The following is a 14,101-nucleotide window of genomic DNA, read 5'->3' on the forward strand; positions in this document are numbered from 1 at the left end:
ATACAATATGTCCGAGGAAGGACACTTGCTCCTGGAATAAAACACATTTCTTTGGCTTAAGTTTTAAATTTGCGGATTTTAATCTGTCAAAAATTGAAGTTAGATTTTCCAAGGTTTCTTCAATTGTTGAGCCAAAAGTAATGATATCGTCCAGATATACTAGACATTGTTCCCACTGCAATCCAGATAGTATGGCTTCCATTAGGCGTTCAAAGGTAGCTGGGCTATTGGAAAGGCCAAATGGTAATACTTTAAATTGAAATAGCCCTCTGTGGGTTGCAAATGCTGTCTTTTGTTTGTCGGACTCATCCATGACAACCTGCCAATCGCCGCTTGCTACAAAAGTACTTTGCTCCTGACAGTGTGTCCAGGGACTCATCAATCCGTGGTAACGGATATGCGTCCTTCTTAGTTACCGAGTTCAACTTGCGGTAATCCACACAGAATCTAGTTGTCCCATCTCGCTTTTTAACGAGAACTATCGGTGCTGCCCAAGGGGAATTACTAGGTTCAATGACATCCTCCTTCAGCATTTTGTCAATTTCCTGTTCTGCTACCTTTTTCTGATGTATAGGAAGGCGTCTGGGAGGCAACTTGATAGGTCGCGCATCACCTGTATTGATGGTGTGTTTTACTAAGTCGGTGCGCCCTAGAGAACCTCCAGGTTCAATAAAAACATCTGAATAATGAACCAATACGCTTTTTAACATCTGCGATTGATGTTCTGTGAAATTAGATGAAACTTGGTCTAGTAATTGTCTTAAGTGTTCCGGTAATGCTTGAGCATCTGTTAACTTAAGGTCGGATTCTTCATTTTGAATGCTTTTGCAATCTAATACAGAGTCGATGGTTTGTAGCGAGGCCACCCTTGCATTCTTTTTAAGAATGATTGTTTCCTTTGTTGGATTAAACACTGAAAATGTTACGTTCGATCCGTTTGTTTTTACTATTGATTTTGCCATCAATATGCGATTCCGTATTTTGTCATCCAGTTCTGGTTCTATTAAAGCTTTAGTATCAGAGGGAAATTCATCATTTATCTTCCCTTGAACGAACATTTCACTACTTCCGGGTACACTGACAGTTTCTGCCAAATGAATACGCGCGCACCTGCTGTGCAGACGGTCTTCCCTAAGTAAGGGAACTTCACCAAAGTGAGGTGAATATAAGATCCCATTTCTTGTATCTATCAAAACATCGTACTTCACCAAGAAGTCTAGTCCTATGATTCCAGATAGGCCTCCGAGTTTTGCTACAACGACAGAGGTATTAAATTCGCAACCTCCAAATGACAATGTGACATTCGTTTTCCCTTGCACTGAAAGCAAGTCTCCGTCCGCAGTCGTTAAATTCGTATCCAACTCCTCTAAACTCAGATGTGCCGGAAGTGACTCAAATACATTCTCTGATACTAAACTTAGAGATGAACCAGTGTCAACCAAGAAACAAAACTTTTTCGAATAAAGTTCAACTTCAACAAACCAACAACTCTTTGCAATAGAGCTCAATCGAACAGGAACATTTTTAGTTGGCCTAATTTCTGTTTCATTTATTGACTCTTGTGGGGCTGGGCTCGTGGCCATGAGCACAGCCCGTTCTCGTTTAAATGACTAACGTCATTTTTGCTTCCATTTCCAGATTTACTAGTACCTTGAGTTTCAAGATTTTGATTGTGTGGACAATTCCTGCTAATATGACCACTCTGTTTACATGTAAAACATTTTATATTCCTTGATCCCATGTATCGCTTGGGCTGACTGTCTGGTTTCTGATCTACATACATACTAGAAAGTGTCTTTTGAACTATTCGCTCAATTGTGTTTTCCAGACCTTCATTGCTTGCATGATTACTAGAATCATTTCTATCCGGAGAAACCAATGCATTGCACTGCCGCTGCGGCAGTTTTTCAGTGTCTTTCGGTTTTCTCAATGTATCTTGAGATCCTTCAAAGGATTCAAATTCCAGGGCTAAAGAAATCGCGCGACCTAATGATTTCGGGTGCGAAAATTGCACGTATCTCTTCAATTCTTGTGATCCGAGCCCAGAAACAAATTGTTCTACTGTTAAGCTTTCGCGCATATCCAGGGGAAAGGACGAAAAAGCACGACTAGCTATTCGTCTTAGTGTATAGCCGTAATCCGCTACCGATTCACCAAACTTTCTGCGCCGGTTTCTAAAATCGCACCTGTATGCGGCTTCACGCTCGGCTGGGCAGATTCTTTGTGTAAGCGCGCTTTTAAGCTCAAAGTAATTATTCAGCTCGCGATTAGTGAGTTCACTTAGAACTCTTTGAGCTCGTCCTCGAAGGCACATGGCTAGCTGAGTAGCCTTTTCACAGTCCGTCCATTCATTCCAACGCGACACTTGTTCAAAATGGCACAAATAATCAGGCCATTCTACGCTTTCGCCATTATAAACATCGGGTTCTTTGTGCTTTCGAAACCTTTTTCCAGATTTAGGAAAGTCTGAAAAATCAGACATATTATGAAAATCTAATTTCATTTCACAATTCCTGTCAGAACCAAATTCAGGTCTCATACTTTTATTTTCCGGTGAAAACGCAGCAAATTTTCGCTGTTCAATATCCCGCGAATCGGGAAATTTTACATCTGTACTGTTTTCCATATTTTCATCACGTCGCGACTTTTGTCTTGTACTGTAGGTCACGTGATCGGAGAAATCTACATTCTGTTTGTTTACCGGAGAAAAACGTGTATCTTGTACCACAGGAGTTCGCGTACCTATCAATTTTACCGAAATTTTTAGCAAATAAAAAAGATACGTAATACCTATAATAATAACACAAGGAGTGCAACGATTGTCCGCGACGCCATGACGTGACGTCACGGGCGGTCCATTTACCCAAAAGGAACAAAAATAAACAATCATACACAATTAACTAGAGATAACGATATTACGTTTAGATACGAGTACAAGTACTTGTACCTCCCCGTTTTAAATTTTCTTGAATGTCTACTAACTTGTCTCTGGTTTATTTTCGCATATGACCTCAATCATCTAGATTAGCATTTCAGGCAGTTTTGTTCCTTTTTTGGGTAAATGGACGCGCCCGTGACGTCACGTCATGGCGTCGCGGACAACGGATATTTGAGCGAAGTTGTGGAGAAATGTCACCGCTGCTGCTGTAAAACATGAGTTTGAAATCTTATGCATTGAGAGCCATAAAGAATGGTCCCTTCCAAAAAGATTTGTTTGTGTTTTATAATTTTCGATTGAAGATTAATTGTGCGACAGCCTTGATATTAAGCGAGGGGTACCCAGGTGACCTAAAATGCGTTGCACTCCTTGTGTTATTATTAAACGTATTACGTATCTTTTTTATTTACTGAAAATTTCGGTAAAATTGATAGGTACGCGAACTCCTGTGCTTGTTCGTTATCTGCGATGCATTTTGACAATCTGTGAGGATAACTTAGATTATCGGTTCTTTCTTGATCAGACAAGTCTGATTTATATCCTTGTTCAACCGATCGATTCGGAGAAAACCTCGTGTGGAGCGTATCGTATGCTGAATCACTAGCATGTAAGTAACGAGAGGCGGATCTAGACAAATCTTTTTCTGTACTAGTGGAAACGTGTGCGGTTTCCTCTGAATCCTGAATACATCCCCATTTAGAGGATTTTTCGTCCAATTTACTTGGCCTACGCATAAAACTAGGTATGAAAAATTTCAAGAGAAACAGAATCCCACCCCAGAGGGACATTGTTTACAAAGGGGGGAAAACAGTAAATATACACTATAAAACACCGATAAATAACTCAATTATCCTCGGAACGAGCCCCCAAATATTTATGTAACGGGACCGTCTAGGGTCAGTCCCGTATTTTATAAAAGTGATATCCGAGTTCAAAGGATAACGAGATTTACAGTGTTTTAAAAGATATTGTATTCTGTAATATTAACAGATTCAACACAAAATATGAAATATAAACAATTACATATGAAACATTATCATAATATAAAATCCTGGAGAGTGTGATAATTGGTATTTACCGTTAATTTCAGTTAATTTGGCCCCGATCCCCAAAAGTACGTCTAATCAGTTCTAGTAAAAGTTAACGAATCCTCCAAAATACCCCCACCGGCCGGGCTCTATAGTCCCGACACGCGCATACGCAACCCGGACTGGCAAAGGGAAATAACTCTAAAATAAATATAAGACAAAACCATCACACAACGAATCATGTTTTGAAACAAGCTAATTCAGAGAATTCGTGTCCCCCGCTTAGGGAAAAAGTCGGCTCCCCCTGACTGAATTTGTAGAATTATTAAATGTATACATGTATACTGAAGCAAATAAAATACATGTATGTCAATATGTATATAAAGATTTGATTGCTTATTCTTTATTATATGTACAGAAGATTTTTTTTATATGGAATGTTTATCACACTGTAATGATGATTTTATAACCTCATAAATTTTTCATTTCACATGCTGAATACTATCATTTAGTAAAAAAAAAAGTGTTTAAAAAAAAAGAAGAAAGAATCGACCGAGATTCGATCCCGGGACCTCTCACATTTGAAGCGAGAGACATTACCACTACACCACGGAATCGCTTTAGACAGTGTGAAGTATATGCAGAACTGAAGTCACATACATGTATATATTCATGTTTTCATGTTCGGTATTCGCAAAATTTTACACAATCCATGGTGTTTGATTTATTTAGCCTTTATTAAACAGTTCTAATAGATGTAATAAGAACATAAAGTCCGCCGAGAACCTGTTTTATACGCAATAACTCTCCTCATGCCCCTGCGCTAAAAATATCGACATGTAACACTATAAATACTAATAAAACAAACGGGGCGGGGCACTTTGAGAGGGGCGAGAGACGTCCTAGGGAGTTTTGGTATAAAATTACATTGCATAAGCTCAAAATCTTCTTGAAATATCGCCCGGAAATGATAGTATTACACACAGACAGAATTAATAAATTTACGACCTTGAACTTTGACCTTTTGACCTCAAAATCAATAGGGGTCTTCATTAGGCCACAGGGAGTTGTTATATAAAATTTCATTGCAATAGCTCAAATGGTTCTAGAGATATCGTGTGGAAACGAAAGTGTTTTAACAGACAGAATTTGCTTATTTATGACCTTGACCTTTGACCTTTTGACCTCAAAATCAATAGGGGTCTTCTTTAGTCCATAGGGAGTTGCTATGCTAAATTTCATTGCAAAAGCTCAAGCTGTTCTCGAGATATCGTGTGGAAACGAAAGCGTTACAGACAGACAGAAAGACGGACGGACGGACGGACAGACGGACGGACGGACGGACGGACAAACCCAAATTAATATCCCCCACTTTTCAAGCGGGGGACAAAAAAAAGAAATTTATTTGCTTTGACAGTAAGATAATACAAAATTTTCATGTAATGTGCCATTTTTAATTTAATATATATAGTGAACAAAACAAACAGTTTAAATCTCAGATTTACATATTGTAACGATTCGTTGAAGAAGTTGTAGCCCCGGTTCGATCCAAAGTGAAAGTAGAATATTTTTTAAGTTTTTGACCTTTTTAAATCTTTGTTATCTAATGTGCTTCCAAATGAAAAGTTTCAAAACACCAGGACTATTCTTTTTAATGACCAGACCAAGTAAATCTTTCTCTGTATGATTATATTCGCCGTCAAGCAACATCTCCATGAACATCGAAATAAAGAAAGATAACTCTAATTTTGTTACGACAAAATTATATAAACTTTTTGATTGAAAAATATCTAAATATTTGTTCATTTCTTTGGTTTTAGATATATGATATAAATAACATCACACCACTGTTTTGATCTCTTCCCTGGTATCAGCCCTCGGATGGTCTCGGCCCGCGCCCACCGGGCTTGGGCCGATACCAACCGCTCGGGCTGATACCAGGGCCGAGATCAAAACAGCAGTGTGATATTATTTATATACTTCATCTACAAACAAATGACCGTGTTGTAATGTTGCTTACTTTGACTATATATTAATTTAGGGGAATGTTCCCTAGCCCTTTTCTTTATTAGAATATGTTCAAAAGGTGTTTATTGTTTGGTAAGACAATAACCTGTGATTTACCAACGCAACCTTGTACAGTTTATCCATTTAATATAAAATTTGGAAACAGTAGAAATGTGATTAAATTATTGAAGCTTATATACTCTTCAAAAAAAGAAACACATAGTAGGAACAATGCCCTGAAAAATGTGTGATAGTTTTTTCATACCTTTTATTTTTGTATGGATACGATGTATTCGAGTGAAATGCATGATTTTCCAATGCAATTGTTAATTTTACAGCTATTCTAAAAGTCTCACAGACAAAAAGACCCGATTTTGCAAAATTTTCCCCAAAATTTTTATCTCAATTTTCATTTGTTGAATTCCGATGCAATTCCTTCAGGTACAAAGGGGCTATCAAAAGCGGGGGTTCTCGATATTTTGAATCTGGTTTTATCTGAAAAATGACGCTTCCAAAAAATTCTGCATCTGAATGTTGCATGGCACAAAAAGGAAAATAGGCGACTGGAAGCAGGGGTACCACAATCTACAATTGCAAGAGGTTTTAATGTTACACACAGACCATATCTAACCTATAAAATATAAACCATCAACATCGAACACCCAATGTTCGCAAAAAATATGGTAGACTACGTGTGACATCAGCAGCACAGCATCACTTCCGAGGATTACGTAAATTGCATGAATGTAATGCAAGGACGTCATCTAAAGCACTAGCTATCCCTGAACTGCACAGATCATCTAACAAGACCGTTTTCAGTTGACTACGAATTATTGCAAGAGGATTATTCCTACCCCACAACACCCCAAATATCGACTTCAGAGATCTCAGATCAATAGAGTATGACCACAGCATCACTGCTGAACATTTTGGTTAACTTACTAGTCCAGAATGTTTATCTGAAAGCCTCTAATAAGTTTAAGAGTGCTAATGCTTTGTTATGAATGTTAGACAGATAACTGCCTCTAGGACGTTAAAAAAGTTGGTGGTGGTAGTGTAATGATATGGAAAACGGTATTATAAGAAAGTAAAATTGATTTGGTTCGAATTCAATGGACTTTGATGGAAAAAAGGTACTCTAACCATGTTCTACCTACACATACCCATTCAAGTTTGCAACATCCTAGAGCCGTATTGCAATCTCACAATACACAGCTCGTTTGACACACCTATTCGTGCAAAGAAACAACAACCTGTTTCAGCCACAGTCATCTAAATCGCTAGATTTAATCCAAATTAAGCAGCATTGGACAAAATGGATTGACATGATTTTGCAAAAGACAATCGCATCCCCAGACTCTGCAACAGCTGACCAAAGTTCTACATTTGAAGTAAGAGAGTATTCCTATGCAGTTTTTATTACACACATTTGCTTCCATTTGATGCCGTTTGTGGTTATCATTTGTGTCTGCGGGGGGGGGGGGGGCAAACCAGATATTGATCTTTAATGGTCTTAAACTGACTTTAATTTTAAAATTCTTGAGTAATTTTGACATTTAGATAGTATTCCTGTTGCTTACCACATTTCTGTTTTATCAATGCATCATTTTACTAAATAATCTTTATGTTCAATATGTCACTAAAATTCAACTATGCGTTTCTTTTTTTTGAAGAGTATACTTTCCCATCATATTCTAGTATATGATTGATTGATTGTATATTGTTTAACGTCCCTCTCGAGAATTTTTCACTCATATGGAGACGCCACCACTTGCCGGTGGAGGGCTACAAATTTTGTCATATGCTCGGCACTCGGGGCCTTTGAGCAGTGAGGGATCTTTTTCGTGCCAGCACCTACTGCGACACGGGGCCTCGGTTTTTACGGTCTCATCCGAAGGACCGGTCTCCATGTCCCACAGTGGGATTCGAACCCGCGACGTAAGGATTGACTCCTTTCTTCGCGACTCTAGAGCAGACGCTCTAACCACTGCGCCACGCGGGCGACTTCTAGTATATGAAAAGTGTATATAAAACAAAAATGTATTTTTTTTTTAAAGATAAGCAAAGGAAAAGGCACGTTTCTGTTTGTAATATTTATCAAAATTGGGTATATATATTAAATAAAATTTAACTGTTGTTTAGTAAGCTTAACGCTTTAGAGCAAATACTAATCTTTTGAATATCTGGCAATACCAATTTAAGGAATTTTCAACACATTCCTGACAGGTACCCGAAATATAATATTTAATAAAAAAGAACTTTGTTTTTAAAGTTTTGTTTTTTTTTATCTGACTTATAAATGATCCGATTTCATGGATTTCTTAAAATTGTCCCTACTTTAATAAAAAAAAAAACCTTTCAAAGGGGTTCCGTTATTTAAAAAAAAGAAGAAAAAAGACTTACAAAAGATTAAGTTCTTATTAGAATAGAGATAAGAACATTTAAGAAAAGTAGAAAATGTACTTAATGATCAGACATTTTCAGAAAATTAATGGGATTATCTTAAGAGATAAGAATCTTCTTCCAGGAATACGATATTCAGATCTTTTCTTCTCCCGATAAAAGCCCGTCAAACTTGATAAATTTTCTTTCTTTATTTAACAAAAATTGAGGACGAAGGAAATTAAATGATAAACTCGTAGCTACCGGGGTACATGTACTTTTGACTGCAAACATCAAAATAAGGAAATGAAAGATAGGAAACAAAAAGACGTTTTAGGAACTTCAAGTGAAGAAGTTATGAAGATACCAAAGGGCTTCAGGTAAATTTCCAGTCATTTGCGCATGTCTTGAAATTAGGAAAGTAAAAAATCAGTTGATTTAACGTTAACAAAGTGTCTCTACCATGGACTCTAAACTACCATCACAGGACAATACAAGAGGCCCAGGGGCCACAGCGCTCACCTGAGCACATCGGGCTTGAATTTACTAACCCCCCCCCCCTTCCAGGCGTTCATCATTTGAACAAACTAGAATCTACACTACCTATGATTCCATATAACTATCACTAATCATAGCTTTGAAGTACTTGAAAAGAAGATTTTAAAAGGTTTCCCTATATATCCCTATGTAAAACTTGGGTCGGCCATTTTGGCCCCACCCTATCCCCAGGGCCGGTGGTCATGATTTGAACAAACTTGAATCTACACTACCTGAGGATGATTCCACATGAGTTTCATCTTTCCTGGCCCAGTGGTAATTGAGAAGGATTTTTAAAGATATTTCCTATATATTCCTAAGTAAAACTTGGGTCGGCCATTTTGGCCTCACCCTTGCCCCGGGGGTCATGATTTGAACAAACTTGAATCTACACTACCTGAGGATGATTCCACATGAGTTTCATCTTTCCTGGCCCACTGGTTCTGGAGAAGAAGATTTTTCAAGATTTTTCCTATATATTCCTATGTAAAAGTTGGGTCAGCCATTTTGGCCCCACCCTTGCCCCGGGGGTCATGATTTAAACAAACTTGAATCTACACTACCTGAGGATGATTCCACATGAGTTTCATCTTTCCTGGCACACTGGTTCTGGAGAAGAAGATTTTTCAAGATTTTTCCTATATATTCCTATGTAAAACTTGGGTCAGCCATTTTGGCCCCACCCTTGCCCCGGGGGTCATGATTTGAACAAACTTGAATCTACACTACCTGAGGATGCTTCCACATGAGTTTCATGTTTCCTGGCCCACTGGTTCTTGAGAAGAAGATTTTTAAAGATTTTTCCTATATATTCCTATGTAAAACTTGGGTCGGCCATTTCGGCCCCACCCTTGCCCCGGGGGTCATGATTTGAACAAACTTTAATTTACACTACCTGAGGATGCTTCCACATGAGTTTCATCTTTCCTGGCCCACTGGTTCTTGAGAAGAAGATTTTCAAAGATTTTTCCTATACATGTATATTCCTATGTAAAACTTGGGTCGGCCATTTTGGCCTCACCCTTGCCCCGGGGGTCATGGTTTGAACAAACTTGAATCTACACTACCTGAGGATGATTCCACATGAGTTTCATCTTTCCTGGCCCAGCGGTTCTGGAGAAGAAGATTTTTTAAAAATGCCATTAATTTTTAACAAATTCATGATTATCTCCCCTTGGAAAAGGGCGTGGCCCTTCATTTGAACAAACTTGAATCCCCTTTACCCAAGGATACTTTGTAGCAAGTTTGGTTGAAAATGGCCCAGTGGTTCTTGAGAAGAAGATGAAAATGTGAAAAGTTTACGACGACGACGACAACGACAACAACGACTACAACGACAACGACAGACAACGGACAAATTTTGATCAGAAAAGCTCACTTGAGCCTTCGGCTCAGGTGAGCTAAAAAGGTATGTTATTAAAGATAATTGAATAATCGATCTTTAAATAAATTATTTTGTAATTTTGGCCTTTATTCATCAAATATCAATATTTGTCCAGAGAATTGCGAATGGCGAATCCATTATACGGAGGAAAGTATAGTATTGATGGTAATAAATCTCCAACATGGAAAACTAAAGAAGATTCCGAAGACAACTGGAACAGCAATAATTCCGGGAAAGTAACGAGTGAACATTTTCAGAGAGAATTTTCTAACTCCTCTCTTAGGGTAAAGTGTGATTTTTAATATCTTTATATTATTTCAAGAAAACAAACAATATTTTCATTTTTCATACTGGTAAAACAGTATATAAGACATTTTTTCCCGGAGCAACATCAAACCATAATTAGCTAAACTTACTAATTTTTATGTTTTATTTTGTTAATATACTTACATAATTAAAAAGAAAACCTCGTGATCAACAAATTGTTGTCACTAAATCTAACAATCAGGTACTCTCGTAAAGTAAAAAATAAGGGAGACATTTTGATACCTGTTCATTCAAAGGATTTATCCATTTAACACACTTTGGATATAAAATAGTATCCATATTTTTTCATATGTAAATATGAAAAATATTGTTATATCTTAAATAAATTATGTTAAACAAAGGGACGATAACAAGTAATGATAAAATCATCGAACATGGGGAATCGTGAACAGGACCAAAAAACACTAATCCCTAGAAATACCTGAAGTGGGATCAAATTTCTAGGAAGAATAAGCATTTTATTTGCATTGACCAGGTACATACGGATTTCTCCAGTGTCAAAATTTAGTATAAGTAAATGCAAAGATTTTTAAACAGGCTCGACAAAATATGACCTATTGCAATCTTGTATTTACAAATTTATCATAACTACTGTGTTTTTGCAAAAAGCAAGTTGAAACCGACTTTAAAAGATTTTTTGAAATACTTGATCATGAATATTGCGCATGCCTTATCTATCGTTGGCTTGTCTGTTTAAAAATCGACTACACAGAACGTGTTTTGCATATTGAAACAGTTAGGAAACATAAACTTACCTAAATTGAAGCTATTGGTGGAATATATTGCTTTAGATACCAGAAATAAGAGTCAAAATTTCAAAGCTTAGTTCATTAATATGATTTCTCCTAATTGCCTGGTTTTTCAACTTTTTTTCGAATTTCATTTATGCGCAATTCTTATATTAAAAAACTGATTTTGCTAGTTAAGAAAATCTTTTTTTTTAATTTTTGACTAAATTGATGACTAACAAAAAATGACTTTATCTTATTGGCAAAGTGAATTTTATAAACTTATCTTCATATAAATAAAACAACGTAAATTTATTTTCTTAAACCATTATTCTCATTCATATATTAAAATAATAACAACGTACATTTATTTTCTTTAAGCACTATTCTCATTGATATATTAAAAAATAATACATGTATGAAAGTATTGGTAAAAGCTTGCTGTAATAGAAAAATTAACCAAAAAAGATTGGATATCAGATACAATGCATGTTTATTTCTTATCATGAAATGACATGTAAACGTATGTTTTCTGAGGTTTAAACTGATATGCATGAGTACGAGTGAGATGTTTTGATGAAATATTGTACAGAATGTTTGAATACAATTGTAAGCTCCTATATTGGATCTTTAAACTGTCTCTTTGCTGACCGAGGAAACCAAAACATATCGAAGGAATGGATAAAGATTAAATTCCAATACACTGTAGCCCTTTTCCTGAAATATTTAACGGGAAGATGAAGCTACGTTAATTAGGTTTTTATTAAGGAATGTTTATCTGTCTGACTAGATCTCTAAAGATAAACTTCTGTCTGTTCCCTGTAATTTTTGGTATTCATGTTTTCATATTGAAAAATAAACAAGTTACTATAATAGATTAAGAAAGTTACAATTTTCTGCACAGTATTCTTAAAGAGGCATACATGTACGTGACACAGAAAGGTGATTTGAGCTTTTTGGGTATAGAGGAAGATACTATAATGCAATAAAATAGGGATCCATTCTTGATTTTTTCCCTAAATATTTGAATTGAAATAATTTTACAGCAACGTGAATTTGAGATTATGTTTCTGATTATAAAAATACATTGTTTTGCTGCTCAATTGCCTGACATGAAAATAAACATCATTAACCACCTTTTGTGTCCGCTGATATAGATCTAAATGGTCATTGAGTTGTAATTTCTGGTTACTAAAAATCCTGAATGTTTTTTTGCGATATTTCAAAACAGATGCTAAAAAGTAAACAATTCTTTCTCTGTAAGTCAATGGCCTATTCAGAATCACATTAAAGAGGCTGGATGGTCGTGGCCATTTTTAGACTATTTCTATCTCCTTGAGAAAAAGAGCTCCATATAAAGATATACAAAAATGATCAAATTTTAAAACTTATATGTTTGAATTTTTCTTTGTCAAATAATAGTTGACAGCTGACGATATCATCTCTAAAAATTTAATTAGTTATATCTGGTGGCTAATTTTTTGTTAATTTGTTGACCCCCCAGCCTCCTTAAAACAATGTATTTGAGTCTTATATGCATAGAAGGAAACACACATGACAAAACTGTGTTTTTCAAGTGTACTTTAAGACTGGATAAAGCATCGAAAAAACACATGACCAAATTTTTTTTTACATGAAATAATTTAATGAAGATTTTTGATATGCCTTAACTCACACAATATTCGGTTGCCAGCAATGCCAATTACACATAATCTAAAATGAGTCCAGGACTAGCTTATGGTTGACTTCTTAGATTGGTAATGGAACTTTGCGAGAAGTTCTGACTTTTACAGTTGACGGTTTACTTTGACATTTAAACCTGTATCATGTACGGAAGGTACAGAATTGACAATATATAAACCTTTCTAGTGGTCATAGATACGGTGTTAGGGACACTTATATATGAAGGCCGGGAGATAATGGAAGGGTGGTTGCCCTTTTCTTCAAGGACAACTCATTATTTTCGATTTAGTAAATGTTGAGCTAAATGTTTATATCGTCAAAGAGTTCTGTATATTGTCTTAGTGGAAATTAAGCTGTGAACTGTAAAAGTCGGTGCTCCTTGCAAATGTCCAATGGAAATCTCCTATGATCAAATGATTTCAGAAGGTCAATGGTATAAGACGGATCTTGATGCCATTATATCAGAATGTCTTTCACGCAGTGCGTAATTCTTTACAGCAATATGCTAGTGATGTTTTAAAATGCTTTTTATTACTGAATATTCGTTTGCACTTATATTGCTGGAGATATATACTGATATTTAAGCCAATTTTTGCAGCATCACCTACATATAGTGCATTACTCCTAACTGATTCGAAACGAATGAGTACGCTCTTTGAAAGATCTATTTTTTAACTGAGACAGACCACTGATAAATAAATTGTTTGCTCATATCTTAATCATAAATTTCTTCCTTTTCAAATTCTACAGTCGTTAAATTGACCTTGTTTTTGATCATAACTTATCATTGAGCCGTTTTCGTCTTATATGTTTTATATCAATTGCTAACTAATTTCTTTTATATCAAATTTGAGTACTCTGTTTATATGATCATAACGTAGAGAGCAAATTATCAGGGATAGAAGGCGTGACCGTTCGTCAGGGGATACTTTCCCCTCCTAGGCTCCTGCTCCCACCTCCTGTCTTCTCAAAGGTCTGTGTTCTGCTCAATTCACGATTTGTTTTGCTTACTTATTTATAAAATTGATCACTGTTTTCTTCATATTTTACATTAGGACCTATTTTTATGCTATTGCTTTATCCTTTT

At 36.1% G+C, this 14,101-nt stretch overlaps 1 protein-coding gene across 1 annotated transcript; it reads right to left on the bottom strand.

The window, feature by feature from the left end:
- Positions 1-305: 305 nt before the first annotated feature.
- LOC134249845 (uncharacterized) lies at positions 306-2,482 on the bottom strand. Its single transcript, XM_062732214.1, has 2 exons — positions 1,651-2,482; positions 306-1,252 (listed from the first exon to the last, which is right to left on the bottom strand). Exons 1-2 carry the CDS (start codon positions 2,480-2,482, stop codon positions 306-308), a joined length of 1,779 nt encoding a protein of 592 aa, XP_062588198.1.
- Between the last annotated feature and the right edge of the window lie 11,619 nt (positions 2,483-14,101).

Source organism: Saccostrea cucullata, unplaced genomic scaffold (assembly GCF_032062105.1).
Source record: "Saccostrea cucullata isolate Sc308-1 unplaced genomic scaffold, CSIRO_AGI_Scuc_v1 ctg160, whole genome shotgun sequence".
Classification (NCBI taxonomy): domain Eukaryota; kingdom Metazoa; phylum Mollusca; class Bivalvia; order Ostreida; family Ostreidae; genus Saccostrea; species Saccostrea cuccullata.

What these genes read in the sequence shown, in the direction of transcription:
- LOC134249845 (XM_062732214.1), bottom strand. Translation starts at nt 2,482, where the DNA reads ATGTCTGATTTTTCAGACTTTCCTAAATCTGGAAAAAGGTTTCGAAAG. An exon ending in TCAAAATCTTGAAACTCAAG is followed by an intron (nt 1,253 to 1,650) that starts GTACTAGTAAAT and finishes CTGTCGTTGTAG; the next exon opens with CAAAACTCGGAGGCCTATCT.